We start from the raw sequence: 21,240 nt of genomic DNA on the forward strand, positions 1-21,240 counted from the left end.
CCTGTATCTGTTGGAAAACTGCTGTCAAACAAAACCTGAGGAGCAAAAATAAAATGTTAGAGTTGTTTATTGTGAAACACTCGTGGCTATGAATCTTGCTTTAGAGACTTTCTTTGAAAACATTTTAAAGCTGCTTTTATCAATATTTTTTATATTGAAGTATTAATTTTATTGATTTTGTCTTGCTTTGGTTTGGCATTACTGTTAGGCTTTCACATTGCTTTGTTTATCACGGCACTTTGTAAACTCTGTTTTGAAATCTGCTATTTAAGTGCAGTCATGATTATTATTAATAACTGTGCGTCAAATGTCTGTACCAATTATGAAAGAGGTCACTTGTTGTGATGAACCATCTGAAAATAATTACCCATCTCTGCAGTCCTTCTCTAAGCTTTGAGGGGCAATTTAGTGTCTTTTGACTCATTGTTTTGCATTGATTTTTTTGTTTCTTTTTGTTTTGGCGTGTAGCATTGATGTCTTACCGCTCTCATGAAACCCGTTTTTAGCCACAGCTGTTATTAGTGGGGAAAAAAACTGTTATAAACCCACTGACTGTACCCCACCTGCCCTCTACCAAGCAGCTGAAAGATAAAGTTAGCAACAAGCTTTTGAACGTAGCCGAGCATTTAGCAGCTAGGGAGGTCAGATATTTTCCTCAGGAGTCTGCGGAGACTAAAAACACAACTAAAAGCAAGCAGACTGAATACTGGGCAAGCCAGAAACACCATATAAATATTAATGTTGCTCTGTGCTTGCTTGATGTGTAAATAGGCAACATTTGCCATTTTAATTTCATAAGGTGATAATGCGTCACTGCGTATCCCTAACTGACAAAACAAAATCAGTAAGTACTGATGTAAGCAGTTTTAGCCCAGCAGTGCATGGAAACAGTGCTTTCTCATATGGTAAAACAGATGTGCCGCTAGCCAGATAAAAGTAAACTTAGTCTGAAAATGAAGTTTCAAACTGTGGTGGATTCAAGTTAAAATTTTATCAACCTGAATTCACTTTGACCAACAGATTCAGACACACATTTTAAATTCAAAACAAATATCAAGTTCTTCTGGCCAGTGGCACAACTCCTACGCCACATCCTCGCCCCTTTGATGTTGATGAGCCTGTGTTTTCTTTGTTTGATATCGGAAGAGGTTCACACTGTGCATTGTAGCTGTTTATTTAAAGGGAGGCAGTGGTGCTGGCGATCAAAGGAAGGTGCACCGCAGGTCATCATTAAAAGCAGAGAGTTGGATGGTTTTGTGACCTCAGGCAGAATAGTGTTTGAAAAAGTCTTTGTGACTTTGTCTTTGTGGACCTTCTAACTTCTAGCCTCACCCTGTTTTCCTCACCCTCACCCTTTCTGTCACACGCCTTTCCCCACTTCCTGTCTCTCTCCGTCTCCCAGGCAAATCGTAATTGTTTAGTCATGGCCTCCACCCATGACATTCAGGAGTTAGATGTGTCATCCATCTTGGCCACACAGATCTTGACATGGATCGATGACGATGACGCTGAAGCCAAAGGGTAAGAGAGCAATCTGTGTGTGTGTCTTTGTGTGTGTGTGTGTGTGTGTGTGTGTGTGTGTGTGTATGTGTGTGTATGCATACTTTACTTGTGAGGGTTCATCCAGAGTAACACCAACTCACTTTTCACCCTCATACCAGCAGCTAAATCGTGTGTGGGAGTGGGACAATGTGATTGGCTCAGTAATGACTGTGTAGGTGGTGTGTATGCATCTGCAGTGTGTGTCTATGTTTGGATGTGTGGCATAATTTACATGTATTTCTGTATGGCAGCTCCTTTGTGAGATATTATCATATTTCAGAGCAGGGTCACTTTCTGTCAGTATATGTTACTATTGTCCTGCATCCCTGTTATGTTTTATTTTTGCTCTATAAATGCACACAGTACTAACAAAAATGGTTTTCTTATAAACAAGATAATTACAGCTGGCTATTTTTCTCTTCTAAGGATTAATAATCTGAAATTGCATTCTTAAATTTTCAAGTGTTTCCTGCTTATCTTGTTTCAAATCTGTCTCTGAACTAAAACCGAAGAGATGACTGAGATTTTCGTTTCTAGCTAACGTTATCCTTATAAGCATGAATATTTACAACATGGTTGAGTATCCACGCTCACTTATGCACCAAACACCGAGGCAGATTCCCTGTATGTGAAAACCTATTGTCAAAAAACTGTTTCTAATTTCTGATCATTATTCTGTCTCTGTAGTGTTGGTGATGACTTCCTGGTGGTCCACACACGCGATGACTTTGCCGCCCTCCATGGCACCACACCGTACACTCACAGTAGCCCCGGTACACCCATCAACATGCCGTGGCTGGGAGGAGTGCAGACAGGCCGGGGTGCAGCTGTGGTGAGATCTAAACCTAAAGTTGTATGTGATTATTTTACCTGAGCCATTTGTTTTCCCCACCTGTCCTCTCCTGCTTTATTGAGTTATTTTTTTTATATCTGTCTTCGAGCCGTGCTAGTTGTTTTGCATGTTTTTGGCCATTAACTGCTTAGACTTTACATAGCTGACAACTATTTTACAAGGCCATACAACTTTGCATCCTTAGTATGCTGGCCCACACTCACCTACAGTTTAGCTCTGATACAGTCTGTACAACATAGTGGCATGTTTCAGTAGGATAGAGGTGATGAGAGGCATTTAGTCAGTCAACAGAAAATGAATCAGCAGTTACTTTGGTAAGAGTTCAAAGGAGATCAAAGTCAAGCAGAAAGGCCAAATGTTCCCTGATTCCAGCAGTGATTGTTTGCTCCCTTTTTTTGTCTAATATAACAGTACGCTGAATGTCTTTGAGTTGGGACTGTTGTTCTGAGCATTTTAAACTCACCCTGGACTTGAACAAAATTATTGACATTTAAATTTTGTGACATATTATAGATCAAACAATGTTTTGATGAATTGAAGAAATAATCAGCATATTAATCAAGATAGAAAATAACTCACTTGCAGCCCTGTTTTTGGGGGGAAGCCATTATTTCATTTAATCTTTGTACAGTATGAAAATACCCCTTTACAAGGTGTTGAAACTTGCTTGGGATAGTTAATCTGTCACAATGAACATTGTCCTCCAACCACATAAAGTGCTTTTACACTACATGCCACATTTACCCATTTACACACACATGCATACACTGGTATGGAGGCGGAGGCTACTGTACATGTGCCAGCTACTCATCAGTTGCAGCTCTTCATAATTGGACACAATGTGAACAAACGAGCGAGCGAACATCAGATTCATTCAGTGCTTCCCAATGAAGATGTCGTAACCTGCTCCAACACTAAGCAACATGCCGCTTGTTTGAACAAGTGCTCACCCTGGCTCTGTACTGGTGAAGCTTCGTGCACCTCCAACCTGTTTTCAGAGCTTTAGCAAGCCTTTACTTAGGGTTGCTCAGGGCTCAGTAGGCTCTCTGTATGTTGTTGTGGCTTGCAGTATATCTGGCCACTTTTTCGGGCTTCATTCGCCACAGTTCACTCTGTTGTATGTTAGAAAGAGGTGTCAGTTATTCACATACACTCACACAGTGACAGCACAGCCATTAAGGTTAATTTAGTGTTCAATATCTTGCCCAAGGACATTTCAACATGCTGACTTGAGGATTCAAGGGACGAACTGCCGAACTTCTGCTTAGTGGATGACCCAATTTATTCCCTACTGCTGTTTTGATTTTTATTGTACTCATATTTTTATAATTTTTAAATTAGGATATTTCCTGCATTAAAAAGATTGTTGTTCACGTTGATGGAGCATCTCTAAATGTCTGAGTATTAAAACAGTGACTTTTGGAAATGCATTACCATGAGGTGATAAACTGAAGCTGGCTGAAATTGTCTGAAAGTTTGGAAATGAATCCACCCATCAGTTTGGTTTTGGTTAATCATGGTGAGCTGTAGTATCAAGTTAAGACAGTTTGTAGTTCAACTAAACTTCAAAAACCAGCGTATTTACAGTGATGATTGCCACATGGGTTTGGTATACTCTTCGCTGTTTTTCTGGGATTATTTGATGCTGTTTGTTGCTCTGGATCTGCCCTTCTTGGTACTCAAAGCAAAATCCTCAAAGCAGTTTAAATGACTTTAATTAATAATTCATCTTTGGGCTCAGTTTGCCACAAGCGTCATGGCTGCTAACATTAGCTCTCCTCATTGATTTACAAAGGAGCAAAGATGTTGCTGACTGCTACAGCTTGTGATACACCAAACCTCCATCATTTTATGCCATTCTTAAAATGAGAAAAGTCTGTAAAAGCTGTTGTACTGATCAGAGAAACTTGGCGTCAGTCGTGGGGAGATAGATCTTATTCTGGTGGTAGCAGTGTCTTTGAATCTAGTCACTTATGAGTCATGTTTTGTTGATATTAACCAGCTCGCTCGTTGCTCTTGATATGCAAACTGGACAGTAAGAGCCACTCTGCATCGTAATTATTTTACCAACCAGTCAGGCAGTGTGCTCAAGGTTGGAGCAGAATACATTTGGAGACAATAATAAATAAAGTCCTTGGCAGACATTGGTGTTAATGCCTGCCTCTCCCAGCCACTAGTCATAATACAGGACAGGAAATGGTAACTGAGCTGCAGTATATTAAGACAATTTATGCTACATGCTGATACAACAACCATCCATTTATGCTGTAACTTAAATGCAGCATTAAATATGTGCTTTGGCATGATGATTAAGATTAGCATTTTCTTGACTTTTAGGGATTTTAACTACAGATGAGGCTTTTTGAGACGTGCACCTCGTTACGTAAATGTTGTGGCACTTTTAACATTTACATAAAAGTTAATGGGGGTCCATTAGTAAAAAGCCATTAGTTTAACAGATAGAGGAAGCAGCGTTGAATGTATTCCATGTGTGAAAAAGGCTGGAGAATAGTATAATATAATTTAACTTTGTACCATAACATAGCCGTGTACTTCTCCCTATTGTAAAAGAACTAGTGCAGTTTCCATTTAACACATGCATGTTCAGAACGTGCCGATTGCTTAATCTGTGGTACGTTGCCACTTGCACCTTTCTCGAGAACCACTCATACAAACAACTTCACACTCAACACTACACTGCTTTGGGTCCTTAGCAATACATCTGCCGTAAAATAACTGCATCACACACCTAAGCCACAGCTACTCACAGTCAGAAACTTTGGTGATATACACTTTGAATCAAGAGGGAAAACACTAGGAACAACTTTACCATTAGGCAAGGTAGGCAACTGCCCAGGGCCCCAAACAGATACTGATTTATTTTAGTGTTTGCATGTGAAAAATATTGGCTTATGTTACTATTTTAACTCCTTGTTCCCCCAAATAATACGCAAAGGCCTCCCAGAGCACTTAAAAAAGATATGCAACTCTACGATATACAACTTACTATAGAGGGATACATTGTACAGCCACATTTACCTCACAGAAATGTGACTGGTTTCATTGCAGATTCAGATTTTACTCACAAAATAAAACATGTATATTTGATGCATTATTATTCATTTAAGTATCCAGCATTATTTTAGAAGTAAAAGTTCCACTTAATTTAAGTACATGCTGATAATGCCTCTCTTTCACTCTCTATTTGGAGGAAAATTTTGAATGCTTTTACTGTGAGGTGTTTGTACCTTTTAGTTAATAGTTTCACTTGAGAAAAAAAGTTCTGAGGTATTTCTTCTGCCACTGCTAATGGCCAGCACTCCCAGTTAGAGAAAGTAAGAGAAAGAGAGTAAAGAAAGATGGCTGTTGCCAGGGACCCCAAAATCAATCCCTAAATAAATCCTTCAAGAACACACCCAAGTCCCAACTCCTCACAGTCCAAAACGCTGGTGAAATACAGCAAGGGTATTAATTTCCAAATTACTTATCAGTTGCTTTGACATAACCACTGTAGTGATAAAATAGAGCATGGATTTTATTAGCGGGTATTTCCTGGTGGTAACATTAGTGGTGTTAGAAGTTAGTAATGGCAGAGTGGTGCTGTTCCTGCAGGCTATCTTTGATTCCAGAGAAGTGAAGAAGAGTTAAGCTGTAACTTTAGTATATCTAACATCCAGCAGTAAAAGTAAACTGCAGTCAGTGAGCTGTGGCTGGCCCGCTGTGGACGACATGCTCGACTCAGTCTGCCTAGCCAGTGACTTCAGGAAAGTGAAGAAGAGCTCAGTTGTAAAATCAGTATATCCAGCATCTGTACTGCAGTCAGTAAGCTGCAGCCGGCCAGCTGCCGACATGCCCGACACCACAGACCCCTGAAGCCCCCAACCCTGAACAGAGTGCTGTTCACATGTTCATTCAAAGTTCATTAATAATGAATGTGTCGTGTTTCCAAACTGCACAAAATTTGACAGTGCACGCCTCGAGTGAACAGCAATACACTCGCTAAATGTGAGGTAGATTGGATGAATGGTTCCCAAGATGTGCAAAGGACACACACACACACACACACACACACACACACACACACACAGTTAGATTTACCGTAATGATGTTCTGCATTGTTTTTAACAAATGTTGGTCTACTAAACTTCGCCTCCTCATCATCTCCACCTCTCTTCTCCCAGATGATCAAGAGAAATATCAACAATGTAAGAAGGATGACCTCCCATCCCACACTGCCTTACTGTAAGTACGACTCCCGATATGTCTGTCAGTAGATTAGAAGAGTATCTCCAGACATAATTTTTCTCGTGTTAAAAAAGAGCCTTCAGGGGACGATTACATCACCAAAAAGTTTCTCACATGTAGATATTTAGCAAGTGGCAATGTTTTTTTTCTCTACTGGTCCCAGTGCTGCTGTTGATTTAGAAAGGGCTGAGCGAGTCCTACTTGTTACAACTTTGTATTTTCCAGTCAAACTGCAAAGTGGGGATTCAGTTGTGAAGTGTTTCAGTGGAATAATTCCCAGCAGGTCGCAAGAATGGCTGTTGAAGTGTGCGGGCGGGCGTGCGTGCGTGCGTGCGTGTGTGTGAAATAAACCGTTTGCTTCATCAATAATAAAATAGATGATTTCAGTAACAAAGAAAAGCCAAAACCTCATGTTGGGACAAGAATGCTCGTCGAGATGCTCTGGGAAATGAGCTGATGGCACATTTTATCTTGTTTTTTTCCTGTTTTCCAGACCTGACGGGAGCTCAGGATGGTAGCGTCAGGATGTTTGAGTGGGGTCACTCCCAGCAGATCATCTGCTTCAGAAGTCCAGGCAACTCCAGAGTCACCAGAATACGATTCAATCACCAGGGAAACAAGGTGACAAAGTCAAACATGCACACTTATATCGAGTATATCGAACACTTAACTACCTCCATCAAGATGTCAAACTATTCTTAGCTATGGAACATAACTGCATTGTGATGTGAGGCTGTCAGATTCAGCAACATTTTCACACTTTGCCATGCAGGCACGAACCACAGTGGGGAGTTTGGCTTCAGCACATTTTGTTCTTCAGCTGAGTGATTCAACCACTCTGAACTCAGGCACTTGCCTCAAGCTAATAACTCTCTCAGATGGTGCCTCTCCTGTGCCAGTACCATCTTATCTGCCTGTTCTGGCCAAAAGAGTGAAATATGCTTTAAAAAAAAACATTAAAAAAATAAATTGGAAAGAGATGACTAGCAGAGCGCTTGATGTTAGTTATGTAAGTGGTGCTTGAACTTATGAGGCTGTTGACGTGTTTTGGAGGATAATTAGAGAACAATCCAAATCACCAGACGGGAGAGAAGGTTCTCAATGGGAGCGCAAAAACGGGAGGAGCACCCAACAATATGTTTTTGTCTGTCTGATGTAAAGTAAATACTAATTTTAACTTAATATCAGCAAAGTCTAATATCTGCCCTCTGAATTTTTTGTGCAGTTCGGTATCGTCGATGCTGACGGAGGTTTGAGTCTCTGGCAGACCAACACAAGTGGGAATGCACCCAAACCATACCTGGTGAGAAACTCACCAAGACGATCAATGTGCCGCCTTTTCATTCCCCGACATGTTTGTTTTTAGTTTTGTCTGTCTAGACGTTCTCAGTGTCCTCGCGCTTTCTCCCTGTCATTCTCATTTTTGTTTACTCCTCTCCCGCTTCTCTATTACTGTCACTGTTACTAACCGTCTCCTTTGTTTCTCTCCAGCAGACGTTGCAGTGCCACAACAAGACAGCTCACGACTTTGTCTTTGTGGGCTCCTCCTCCCTCATTGCCACTGCAGGTCTTTCAACAGACAACAGGTAGGAGAGTTGTGAGGAGAGTTGCGAGGAGAATTTCGTCTCCAGTCGTGACAAAAATTGTTCTCCCATTTGAATTCTGTTTTATGAGCTTCTAATTAAAAGCTGAATCTTTTCTGCTCGACTCCATTGTACTGTGGCCAACTGGGATAATGACATTGCCTTTGATAAAAATGCAAGACTGGAAACTAATTTGGTCAGTTTTTGACTCCACAGGAACGTGTGTCTGTGGGACACTCTGGTGACTCCTGCGAACAGCTTGGTACATGGTAAGACGCAGCATAAGAAAAACATTTGTTTTTATGACTCCGCGGTGGAGACAGCCGTGACTGGAGGCATAATGTTTTTGGGGTTGTCCATCTGTCCCATTCTCGTGAACGTGATATCTCAGGAACGCCTGGAGGGACTGTATTCAGATTTGGCAGAAACGTCCAGTTGGACTCGAGGATGAACTGATTAGAATTTGTGTGACCACACAAAACACGATTTGGCCATCATCAGCAGTCACATGCTTCGTATGACAAAATATCACACAAATGTCTAATAGGAGAAAAGCATGAAGTGATGACATTTTATATCCAAAAGGGCGAGGGTCAACTCCACTGTGGCATCATAATGTTCTGCAAAAACACTTTTCTAACCAACACAGACAGCTGGTCAGACACTAATCTTGGTGTCCACTTTAAAACTGTGCTAATTATATAGATCATCTGTGCTGCAGGGTTGAAGATATGTGTGAAGCACTCAAGTTTTGAAATTTGTAGCTTCTATGCAACAACATCCATATTTGAAACAATGTGTGCTTAAATGGCTGTAACTTTGTGTTCTGTCCCTCTGGTAATCCACCACAAGCTCACTGGTTTTGCTGATATTGAGCTTCAGGCGACTGTCGTTACATCATGTCATGAAGCTCCCTATCAGTCCTCTGTGCTCCTCTAAAGCCTCGTTTCCACTAAGCAGACCGCTTCAGTTAAGATGGTTAGTTGTTTGGTCACGAGGCAGCAAAAAGTCTGCTTGGACTTTGGAAAACTCTGACAGGCACTTTTTCGCTATTTTCTGACATTTTATTATAAGCAGTTAATCAATAAATGGAGAAAATAAGTGGCAGATTAATTGATTATTAATGCCAAGCAGTGTTTATGTACAAAATTTCAAATAAATTATACATCAAATATCAGAAGACAGAAAGAAAACAACTTTTTGGAGCCATATTTTTGGGGCATTTTTTTCCCTTTTATTAGAGTTTATCTGTAGTATAGAGCAGACAGTAAATTAGGGAAAAGAGATGGTGGCACCAGACAGGCATGATCAAATCAATTATTGGAGATATCATTTAATTAATCAAAAAAAATATTGTAGATTGAAGCCCTAAGTGGTATACATTTTTACCCTACATATTTCCTCCTCCCTCTTTCCACCGGTTTTATTTCCACTTTAAATGCTGCTCACAGTTCTGTCCCGTTCCCTCTAACTAATCCATCTTCCTCTCCTTGATACCTCATTCTTCTCCTTTGCTCCCTCCCCTCAGCTTTCTGCTGCCACGACTCTGGAGCCACCGTGCTCGCAATGGCTCCCAGGCAGCAGCTGCTTGTCACAGGTGGGAGGAAGGGCTGGATCAGCGTCCTGGAGCTCGCCCACAGGCACCAGCGTCAGAGCTTCCAGGCCCACGACTCGCCGGTCAAAGCACTGGCTGTCGATCCGACCGAGGACTGCTTTATCAGCGGATCAGCTGAGGGCAACATTAAGGTAGTTTCACTGGTTAATTAATGCAAAATTAACTGCATTTCTGTTGAATAAATATGACATTTTGGGAGGTACATTCCAGGAAGGTGGGGGGTCAGGGAGTCTGATACATTATTTTTTGAATATATGAATATTTATTAGCATTTGTTGATTGCTTTCAAGGTCAGCTGCAAGTGGTAACCAGACAGTTGTTTGAGAATCTCCCGGAAATGACCTTTTTCTCCTCAATTTTATGAGTTTCCAGAAACAGTAATTCTAAAAACTTGGGTTTAGGAAAACAGTTTTGATTATTCCCTCAGCACAAGTTAACCTGTGCCTGACAGAACTGTCCTGCAGAGCGTTTGGTCCCCAGGTGGGAATGTTTCTCCCTCCACGTCAACAATCACATGACGGGTGCATTTATCCGTTGAGACGGTGAGCCCCATCAAAGTCAATCCAAACCAATGTCACACTTATGATTAACCACCTGCTCAAGATAACAGTGTGACTGATGGAGACTAAAGTGAAAGGTGAAAGCAGGGTGACACAGGAAAAGGAGAGGGAAAGTGTTTTTAACTGAGCAGGCAGGAGATGTGACCATCTTACATAATATATTTCCAGAGACAGGCAGGTCTTTCATCTTTTTGACTTAAATATGTTGGCGAGGATCACACAGCTGTCACTCCAAGGATGAAGCCACTGCGTCACGCAGATGTACAAGAAATGGTGCAGTGCACATCTGCTTGAAATTCAAATGACTTTCATTCTGGGTGATTGCTACAAAAACGTCCAAAAGCTGTGTGTGGTGTCACTCATCTGAAGCTATTAATTGTATAATGGCTGATTGAAAATTTAACATGGACGAGCTGAAAATTCATAAGCTTTTAAAGTGTTTGATGAGAGTCCATGGAAGTGGAAGATTAGCTAATATGTACCGACATCAGTCTATGAAATACCCTATCAAATAATAACGCTCCCAGACTGGGAATACCAATCAAACAATACAAGTTGCTCAGAGCTAATCATGGCTCTCTGTTTCTTACTGAAGATGTAAATCTTTAAAAACATATCACAAATTTATAGTTTCTTTTTTTCAAAGGCTAAACCGCAGTAAATAGTTTATGTGTTGGGAACCATGGATCCAAACCAGTAAAATGTATATGTATAGAATTTATATATGTGTAGGCATCAGTCAGACTTAGCATATGGTAGCAGCCTGGGGCGGCTTTTTGGAATTGACAGTGAAGCATTTTTATCGCTGCTTTTGAATTGCAAAGCACCTCATGCTTTTCCACTCGAAGAGTGTATGTTTTGTGCATGAGCACCCTGAAAACCTTGGGCTGAAAGGTAGTTGCTGTAATTGGCCCTTTGCTAAGTCCCGCCCCTGGAGCAGATTGGCCAATTGTAACGTAGCATTAGGCCAGCTCAAACCAGGGTCCAACAACAACACAGCTGTGCTCCATTGACTCTTAACGCTGTAATTTCAGATTTCCTTCATTTTCAGGCTGGTTTTGTGGATTTGGAGTTAAATGTTGTGCCTGGGGCACGTCGTGTATTAATGATACTCCTTACCTGGAGAGGTTGGAAAAAGATATACGTTTCTTCCCTGTTCCAAAACCAAAATCAAACCCTGAAAAGTGTAGGGTTAGCTAGCTAGCTACTTAAGATATAGATACTGAATGTATACACATGCTGCTTTTGCTTTTTAATGATTATAACAGTGAAACAAAGACCGACCCTGCTGTACAGGAACCAGTGAAGGGAAGCAGGGAAACTTTGCTCATATTCAACCAGCTGTGTGTCATCGCATTATGCACAGTTGAACGGCTCCCCGACAGCCTGACTGCTGGCAGTGGCACAGTGGCAAAGCCAGACACCGTTCACACTGCGATGGCACACAGCTGGTTCAATATCAGCAAAGTTTCCCTTTATATTCATTGTCTTGTGTGGCGATCAGCAGTGATGTGGTGGTTCACTTTTACACTGTGATCTGTAGCCTGTAGTTCGGCTTTAGCTTCTAACTAACTTTGTCTTTTTTTACCTGTTGTTGCTGCTGAGTCAGTTTGACATCCTGGATACATCCTTCAAACACAGACTGTAGACTCCTCTGTCTGCTTCTCTCTGGAATCACTCTTTCAGTTTTCCAACAATATGATAATATTTCTTCAGGGAGTGCAGTTAGTTACAGTGTGAGCTCCATGTTTACTCTGACAGCTTGTCAGACCATCTCAAAGGGGCGGAGCGTAGCAGAAGGTCAATTAGGCTGGATGATTGATTTACAGCAGATTGTCAGACTGTCCCCGACTCATCCTAAAACAAGCCTTGAACCAACCATCATCCAGGCAAATCTCCTGGACGAGCTTAATCTAAATTTCTGTTTTTGAACATTATGTAGCTACTTCCTGAGCCTCAGGATTCTTCTAGCTAAAAAGTAAAAGGTTCACAGGGCCGATAAAACTAAACAAATTGGAGAGAAATTTTACTGATTGCTTTCACACAAGTCGTGAACATACTCAGCCTTCAAGAATAGAGAATATTACTTCATCCTGATGTATTATTCAAACTGTCTTTCCAGCAGAGACAATGTTACGTAGCTCTGCTTACTCTCTCCCCCTCCTTGCTCTGTCACTGACTGTGAGAGCTCTCTATCTTTCTTTCCCTTGCTCACTCTTACCCATGCCTTCTTCTCATCTTCACTCTTTCTGTTCAGTTTTGTTGACATTTCTCTCTCCAGTCCTCTCCTTTTCACTGCAGCTGTCCCTCAGACCCTGCAGGCTACAAACTTCACCGAAGCTAACATGAATTCCTGATGTCCTCCCTTTCTCTCTGTCCTTCTCCTATCTTTCTTATTTTGTTGGTTAGAAAAATCACCCCAGTGCAAAGCTCTTTGGCTGAGGCTCACTGTTGCTGTCCTAACTAATGTTCATTAAGTATTAATTTAGAAATGCACCTGCTTTATAGGTAGCAGCAGCTCTTCGATGAACCCAACAAATTCACACCAACGCACTCTGTTTTAAACCTGTTAATGTTAGCTGTGTGATGCTAACATTTAGGCTTGTCACTGTGTGTGTGTTGTGGGTGACCAACTCTCCCCACCAGGCACAGAATTCGCACTCCCACAGCAGTAGTCTCCAAGCAGCAGGGAAGTGGAGGGACAGCGGGTGCGCTGGCTTGTCTAATGATAAAATTTGGTCTTTGCAAATGTAAATAATGTACGTGGTTATTTGCATGTAGAGCGAGGAAGTGACATCTGATTGCAAGTGATCACCTGAAACACATGTGGAGACACATTCTACTACCAGGTGGGACCAGACAGACTTCAGCCCTGACGCTTGCTGTGCCTTTTGATTGTTGCCAGTCAACCACACCATTACCTCCATACCCTAACCACCCTGTGTAATCAATCTACTGTTTATTTATTTATTTATTTTACTTATTTCACAGTAGCTAGTTGCTAAAATGTTGAGGCAGAGGGTACTTGCTGTAGCTTTGGTTGAAGAGGAAAAGCTTTCAGTGAATAGTTTGTTGAACACAGGCAAACAGAGATCTGTGTGGGTACATGAGACCCTAAAAGAGAGCGTAGCTCACTAGGAGAACCACCAGCTGGTCCATGAGCTTCGCCTCAATGATGGCCTTTTCTGGCATATTTTAGGATGACTTGGGGGCAGTTTGACAGCCCGCTGTCTATTTTTGGGCCCAGGTGAACAACAATGAGTACACTGGTCCTGTGAACGATGAGCACCACCAGTTTCTCCGATTTGGCTATGCAGACAGTACTTGTCAGTTACTTGTTAGTAGGATCAGTTGTAGTCATAAATGTAGAATATCAGCAGACGTACTCTTTGATATGCTGCACTGTTCTAACTGTTCCCTCCTCTCCTGGACTCCCCAGATCTGGAGCCTGGCCACACAGTGTCCGCTCTACACCTTCCCAAACGAACATGCTCGCCAGTCGCTGTTCAGGAACCTCGGGACGGGTGTCATGCAGATCGAGGTGGGACCGGCCAATCACATCTTCTCCTGTGGCGCCGACGGAACCATGAAGATGAGGATCCTCCCCAACCGCTTCAGTGTGGTCAACAACAACAACAACCACGGCAACCTCAAGAACGATGTCAAGTTCATCATATAGACAAATACGGAAAATAAAAATAAGGTGTTGAAGCAGTTTAACTGAAAAATGTGAAGTTGCCAGCACTACTGCTGTGGGAACACATGACAGGAACAGTGACCGTCGTGGGTTCACTTCGGAGGAACGATGCCGTGATAGAACAATGACGCCAAGTGTTATCAACCAGTGTAAATGAAGAATGACTTTCACGACAAAAGGTTGAATAATCATAGGATTTACAGACTTTCACAGAGTGAGATCCAGCGAGTCGTCTGATCCAGTGGCCCAAGAGTGAAAGGATCACATCTGCTGCTTTTTACGCGGGACATGAACCCGAGCTGACCAACCACAGAAGCCTCTACCAGTGTTATGACCTGTAGAGGAAGTGGGCACAGGGTAACAACCGAGGCCACGGAGTGAGAGACAGAAACCCAGCTTCATATTCTCTTAAACAAACTGCCATCTCAGCGAGGACTGACGTGAAGAGCCTTTTTTTGCACAGAAAGTGAAGCTGTAGAAGGAGCTGTGAAGAGTCTAGAGCTGCAGCGTTGTTCTTCGTATACAGTATCACCATATCTATTAGTTTATATTAGTGAAGCAGTCATGATAGTGGAAGCTGGAATCACTGCTCGAGTGTTCAGGTGTTAAAGTACAGTAGACTGTGTCTGCGATATATCATAGAGGGACAGTAAGCGATCCCTTTAGGGGTTCGAACGTCACCACAAGACTGCACGGCACTGTTGAACCCGCTCAGCACAATGCAGTAAGGCCAGTGGACATCGTACAAAGCACATTATATCCAGTCTCAAGGATTCACGGCGCATTCTGGTGCTCCATGTATATTTTTAGCTGCGGCCAGAAGCTCTGTAGACTGAATCACAATGTTTGTTTACAGTAACTTCTGGGTGGAAAACCCCCACATCATGTACATAAAATCAAACGGCGCTGAGCAAACGCTGCCTCAGTTGGTTCCTTTTTAGCCACCTAAAAAAAATCAGTATCAGTGTGAGTGGACATTATATTTAAAATATTTTCTTGGCTTTACCTTGTTGTCAGACGGCTCTTTAAGATGAGGAACTGAGGCCGTTATCTCAGAGCCACCAGGCTCCTTTGACCAAAATGGTGATTTAAATTCAGCGAACATAGGAGTTACTGGTCTGCTGCCTTGATAGGTTCAAGGTGTGAGGTAAAGCAAAGAAAATATTCCAAATACAGCAGTACACAGATATTTATTTTTTAAGGTGGGATTTTTTTTTTTTTGTTTTAGGTTTGTTTGGTTTATCAAAGACACTACTAAAGCTACAAAGTGCATAAAATAAGCACAGAAAAAACATCAGAGAGGTCGAACCACAGTGTTAAAAGATATATCTTGATACGATATCTCTGAAATTGACGACAGAAATAAACACGTTTGCTGATTTCACATAGCTCCGCAATAGAAATCAATTGTCAGCTGTTTCGTTTTAGCATGACATCATGGTGATTCAGTCTACAGCTCGCTCTCCACAACAGTGTCTCCGCCCTTTGGTGGCCACAGTTTTTCCCCTAGGAGATTGAAATTTGGCGTGAAACCAGCCAAGGTGTTAGGAAAATCAGTCGATCAGGTGTTTGTCACGAATGAACCACACTTTAGGAATTACAGGATGTCAATTTTCTGTCGCTATTATCATTTCACATTTTGATTTTTGCTAGTTGACTGATGCCTCTTTTTCCCACCTGACTTGAAATGAACACAGTAAACTAATTTTTTTTAAAGATGGAGATAATAAACGTGTCATATCTCTTAAATTTAAGGCAACAGTTTGACATTTTGGGAAACAGTAGATGAGACGATTGACAGCATTCTCATGTGTCTCCCCTAAATGTAAGGCTACAGCCAGCAGGTGGTTAGCACGCAGACTGGGGGTGGTCTTTAAGCTAAGATAGCCATTTTAGCTCAGAGAGTCATATTTGTGTGGATTAAACCAATTTACTAAATTTTAGAGGTGCTGGGTCAAGAGGAAAATTTTGGTACCATTGTTCTCATGTTTCCTTGTTTCCAATCTAAGCTAAGCTAACCAGCTGCTTGCTTCATATTTACTGGGCACACACGAGAATGGTGTGAACTTCTCATCTAGCATCAACTCCCTCCCAAAATGCAGACATATTCCTTCAATGAAAACTTTTGACTTGAGTTTACGTGTGTGCCACTACCCAGTGTTTTCTTGTTTTCCATGGACTACCTGAATGCGCCACTTGTCTCACTCTATTTGCACATAAACATGAAGCTAAATTATATGTAGTGTGATGCATATAACTATAGGAGGCTAAAGCAGCCCGAGCCTTGGGTAATAAGGTAATACGATGTTGTTAATCCCGGCCTAGATTAAACCAGTGGTATTATTATTACTATAATTATTATTATTAAGTGTCCTTAATCTCTGAAAACTACTCGTACCATGCTGGCACAGTACTGCGGTACTGGATGTTGATTACAATTGATACTGAGTTGCACAAAGTAGCTTTAATTTAACAAGGCCCTCGTTGATATGGGACACCGTGATTAATACCTTTTCTGGTTTAGTTTCTCTTGAAATATTAAGCTTAAGAAGATGTAGCAGGAAACTTTGCTGTTGACATTGGAAAGGGGGCGGGGCAGTGAAACAAGTTTTAATTGATTTTGTTGTGGAAATGTTTTATTCCAGTAACAATGCACTTCCCTTTCATCGACTCCAAACTTCCATACGGACCATGATTGAGAACTGCCTTGGACAGAATATTGTTTGCCTTGTGGTAATCTTCTTTTTATTAGCAGTCTTGCTTCTTTTTTTTTTTTTTTTTTTTACAGGAATTAACTTTATTTTAATCATTTACTTGCTTTATATCTCATCCAAATGCAGCACATTGCCTTCAGTTGATGCTTGGAAAATGTAATCTAGGTTGGAGTGTAATATCATCTTCCACATAATTAAGGAAGAGGTTGATGCAAACTGTCCTGCAGCTGTTTAGTCTGAAGGAATATAACCCATGAAGCTATCTACCCACAGAACCTTGTTGTGCTGCTGTAGGGAAACAAAATGTACATGAGCTTTGATTTCAGGGAGGACAAACTGAGGAAAAAACCTTTAAGATGAAGCAGATTTATTGCAGTTCTGTATATACATAGATCTATACACTAGGCTTCTCATGATGACTGCGTAATCATAGTCTTAGATATGACAAAGGCCACTTTATGAAGAATATCATTCTGTACAAATACAAGTATATTTATGAAACATGTTCATATTTAGGATTATAGACAGTGATCAAAAGGTAGATGTATTGTTGTTTCCTGCTTTGTTTGCCTCTTACTGTGGGCTCACCGTTTTCTTTCTTTTCTTCTCATTATTTCCTGACGTGGGCTCCAACAACCACACTGCTATTTTTGTTTTTCCCACAAATCAAAGTGGTTGGAAAATCATGTGTATTTCTGCAGCAACTGGAGAATAAAATACTTTTTATCAAAGCCAAACTATATGTACTCCTACAGAAACTGGAGAATAAAATATATTTTATCAAAGCAAGTGCTTTCTCGCCCCCCCCCTCAGATACTCGCAACACGAAGAGATCAGTTTGTGTCAGGGTGCACGAGCACATGAAACAAACTCGCTCAGCTAAATCAAGTATCACATTCAGCTCTGACTCATTTCTTTTTTTTTCCTCCCTCCTCAATCTTGCAAATGTGAATTTAATCAGATAATTCTAATTTTATAATAAAGATGTCGTGTAAATCAATGTAAAATATACAGAAAATGTATCAATGTAATAAAAAAAATATGTAACAAGAGAAGATGGTTTGCTGTAATTTTGAAAATGGAGGTGTCCATCGAGCCACTTGTTTAATAGATACAGGTCAACTCTAACTTTGACTGCAACAAATATTGTCCACAGTGGCAAGTGCTGAAGCAGCATATTGAATTTGTTTCTAGTCTTAACTTTCCATTAACTAAAGAGCAAAAAGACCCATTAAAGTTCCTTATAATTGCACTGATATTAAAAATTAAGTCAAGTCTTCCAACCACTCAAAGCACTCTTTACACTTCGAGTCACATTCACACAAAAGTGTAAGAGGCTACCATACCCGGTTTCACCTACTACTCAATTTTTTTAACACACTCACACACCAATGGAACAGCCACTGGGTAAAAACTGGGTTTTTAAATCCTGTGTCATCTACAGCTACTTGCTAACTGACTTCTTCACTGCCTTTATTGGCACATTTCTTTGCACACTGCCACCGCAAACTGTCAATCAGCGGGACAAATGGGAACACACAGCATTGTCTGCAGCTAGTAAGCACAAAAACAAACCAAACAGGAAGCTATTCATAAAACTATTGCTCCATAGTCAGGGGTGCAAACAACTCATTTTCTGGCAAATTTATGTTAATTTAATGACTTGTGTAGATTGAAATTTTCAGCCACTTGAGGCAGCAAAAACAAGCTGTGAACTAAAACAGTAAAGTTGTGGAACAGTCAGCTAAACGATGAGCTGAAACTTGCAAAGAAGCTCTGTAAAGCTGAGGAGAGCTGCAGATTCTCTAAATTCATCAGTCGATCAAGCTTTTCATCTGAATTACTTTATTTTCATAGAAGAGCAAACACTGAATTTCTTTACAATCACATAATTAGCATTAAAAATTAAGTGTAAATCATTATTTTTCATAGCTAGCAAACTCTACATTATTATAACATTATTATACATTTCAGTATTTTGAGATCTCAATATCAGGTACAAAAAACTGCTTCTGATTTAACAGACTGGAGTATGACTTTGAATTGTAATTGTTCTCATGCCATCCAGTACGTTCACCCAGTACTAGGATGAAATGTGGCTCACTGTAGTAGACACTTGTTTCTCCTGATATCTCGTTGAATCTGAAAACTGTTAATTATTTCCTGTTTTTTAAAGGCAGGTGGGTTAAGTGCACATTTAGCAGGGACGGACCAGGCAGAACCAACCAAGTAAGCTCTAACCAGCTGAAAAGACAATGAATTATTATTAAAACATTTTTTAAATCCTGTTTCCTCCTGTTTGTGTTGTCAAAGGCTATGTTCACATTACAAGATAATGTGGCTCAAATCTGATTTTTTTTCTCTCATGACAGATTAGACAGTGTAGACACACAGATTTGTCGGCCACTTGTATACCTGTTCCTAAGTGGGATACATATCTGATCAGTGGTCATGTGACCGCTGTGTGAGTGTTTTACCCGTACATCCATGGATTTTCCACGTCATATTGAACTGCAGGTGCAGATCACTCACCATACAGTATCAGAGTGTCAAAACTACAGAAGAATATGGGATGATCCTAAAGTTTTGGAGGAACTGCTCCTCTGTGAAACCCTCCACACTGCAGCCCCACCACCCTGACTCCTCTTGTCCTCCTCTTGACTCCTTCCTCTCACCCGCATCCTCAACATATGATGAATTATCATCCGATGACGGCAGCAAATCATTTGGGAGGTGAAGCTTTAACCATTTATTTTATTTCCTAAATGCCTGGGTCACAAGTGTGATGTTTTTTGTTGTTGTTCCAACATATAGGACGTGATGTGAATGAGCAAGAGGGGATTGTTTCAGTGTTTCCCAATGAAGATGCTTTAATCTGCTCTGTGTGTCAGTCAACAGGCTAGTTACATGATGCCTGTTTGAGAAAACACTCGTCCTAGCTCTATTTTGGCAAAGCTTTGCACACCTCCGCCGTTGCTTTGGCTCGCTCAGAACTCCATCGGCTCCCTGAACTTGTTTGTCGCTCGTTGTGAATCTGAATATTTTTTCACGCTCCATCCGCCAGAGTTCACTTGCTCACTCGGTGTACGTTAGTAAGAGGTGTGTGATGTTATTGACTTTATGTGAGGCGTTTCAGGGCAGCGTCCGTTCACACTGATGTAAGATACGGGTCACTTCAAACATGAATGTAAGCAGTCTAGGCAGAAAGATCAATCTTGGGAAAAATCAGAATTGAGCCCTGTGATGTCAACATAGCCAAAGTGATAAAATAAAGATGACCTCATGTTTGATCAGGTAGTCTTTGTACATTTTAATACTTCAGTTAGAGGTAATTTATATGAGAGAATTCACTCTGAAGTAGTCCTTATCTTACTGGCTGATTTGTTTAGGCGTTTGTACACACTCATGAATCAGGAGAAGTAAAGTAGACAGACAGAGAGAGCTGGTCGGCTGGTCAATCGGTGAAAGAGTCGTCTGAGTGGTTGGCTGAGGAGCTCACAGCTTGGCGTAGTCCTTCAGGATGACCTCCAGCTTCTGACTCAGCATGATGTTCCCTTTAACCTTAAGCTTGCCAGAGAAAAACGCCTAAAAAAAAAAAAAAGAAAAATACATCTTTGAGAAAGCCACAAAGTCTACTGATTTCTGGCTGTTAGTTGTTTTTCGAGTACACAGGGAGTAAAATGGGGCCAAGGCGCCTGCAGGGAACACAACAACCTCAAATGCAAAAGCAGCAACCAGGGACAAAAGGGAACGTGCGACCGTTGATGCTATGGCGGCAGAACAATAACATTATATTTATATTCATTAGGTTCAGAGATGAGAGGTGCAGCACAAAAGTCTCTATATCGGGTGAGCTCAACCACTGATGACGTGCGGCGCTTTCCTCGGCTAAAATCAATCAGGGGACGGCGGTTATGATGACCCTGGGTGACAGTGAGCAGCATCCTTTTTAACTGCAACTTATCTTTCTCCAGCTGCTCCTTTCATCGTCAGAGAGGATGGAGAAAGACCGAGCCTGAGGGACCTTCAGCACAGCAGCCTGTTGACGCTCTTTGTACAGAGCACGCACACACTCACAGGCCTCAGATCAATATCAAGCGCTCTGGGAAGAACATAAATTCTGTGCAGTGATGGCCACTCCCTCTGACAGATGAGATGCTACAGACATAACAAGTAGTGTCGATTGATTACCCGCGCTGAGTGCTCTCTCAACCCGGCTTGATAGATCATTTTATTTCGCTCTTTTCTGACGTGATGAGATCAAGAGAGAAGTCATTACAGACTGAAGGGCTCTTCAAAGGCACTTTGCCTTTAATTAAAATGTACAAGATGAGATTTTAACGTTGGAAACAAGATGTTAAATATGAGGCTACTAAAAAAGAAAAATGAAAGCATCTGTTTTAACTTTATCTTAAATGCTTCCTGTGTGAG

General features: G+C 41.2%; 2 protein-coding genes across 9 annotated transcripts in view; one reads left to right on the plus strand and one right to left on the minus strand.

Moving 5' to 3' along the window:
* Positions 1-14,097, plus strand: part of dmxl1 (Dmx like 1) — a 76,635-nt gene extending 62,538 nt beyond the window's left edge. For 4 of the 8 annotated variants that reach the window (XM_078170622.1, XM_078170624.1, XM_033619304.2 and 1 more), the window contains 9 exons: positions 1,403-1,521; positions 2,230-2,374; positions 6,577-6,637; positions 7,134-7,261; positions 7,866-7,943; positions 8,132-8,226; positions 8,440-8,492; positions 9,752-9,969; positions 13,838-14,097. In XM_078170622.1, coding sequence (XP_078026748.1) covers positions 1,403-1,521; positions 2,230-2,374; positions 6,577-6,637; positions 7,134-7,261; positions 7,866-7,943; positions 8,132-8,226; positions 8,440-8,492; positions 9,752-9,969; positions 13,838-14,077 — 1,137 coding nt within the window. In that variant the 3' untranslated portion in view covers positions 14,078-14,097. The remainder of the gene's footprint in view (positions 1-1,402; positions 1,522-2,229; positions 2,375-6,576; positions 6,638-7,133; positions 7,262-7,865; positions 7,944-8,131; positions 8,227-8,439; positions 8,493-9,751; positions 9,970-13,837) is intronic. The other 4 variants (XM_078170623.1, XM_078170625.1, XM_033619306.2 and 1 more) reach the window with 1 other exon arrangement.
* Positions 14,098-18,637: 4,540 nt separating this feature from the next.
* The window catches only part of hsd17b4 (hydroxysteroid (17-beta) dehydrogenase 4), a 49,468-nt gene continuing 46,865 nt past the window's right edge, over positions 18,638-21,240 (minus strand). The window contains exon 25 of the mRNA XM_033619310.2: positions 18,638-20,394. Coding sequence (XP_033475201.2) covers positions 20,305-20,394 — 90 coding nt within the window. The 3' untranslated portion in view covers positions 18,638-20,304. The remainder of the gene's footprint in view (positions 20,395-21,240) is intronic.

The sequence above is a fragment of the Epinephelus lanceolatus genome, chromosome 9 (genome assembly GCF_041903045.1).
Source record: "Epinephelus lanceolatus isolate andai-2023 chromosome 9, ASM4190304v1, whole genome shotgun sequence".
NCBI classification, from domain to species: domain Eukaryota; kingdom Metazoa; phylum Chordata; class Actinopteri; order Perciformes; family Serranidae; genus Epinephelus; species Epinephelus lanceolatus.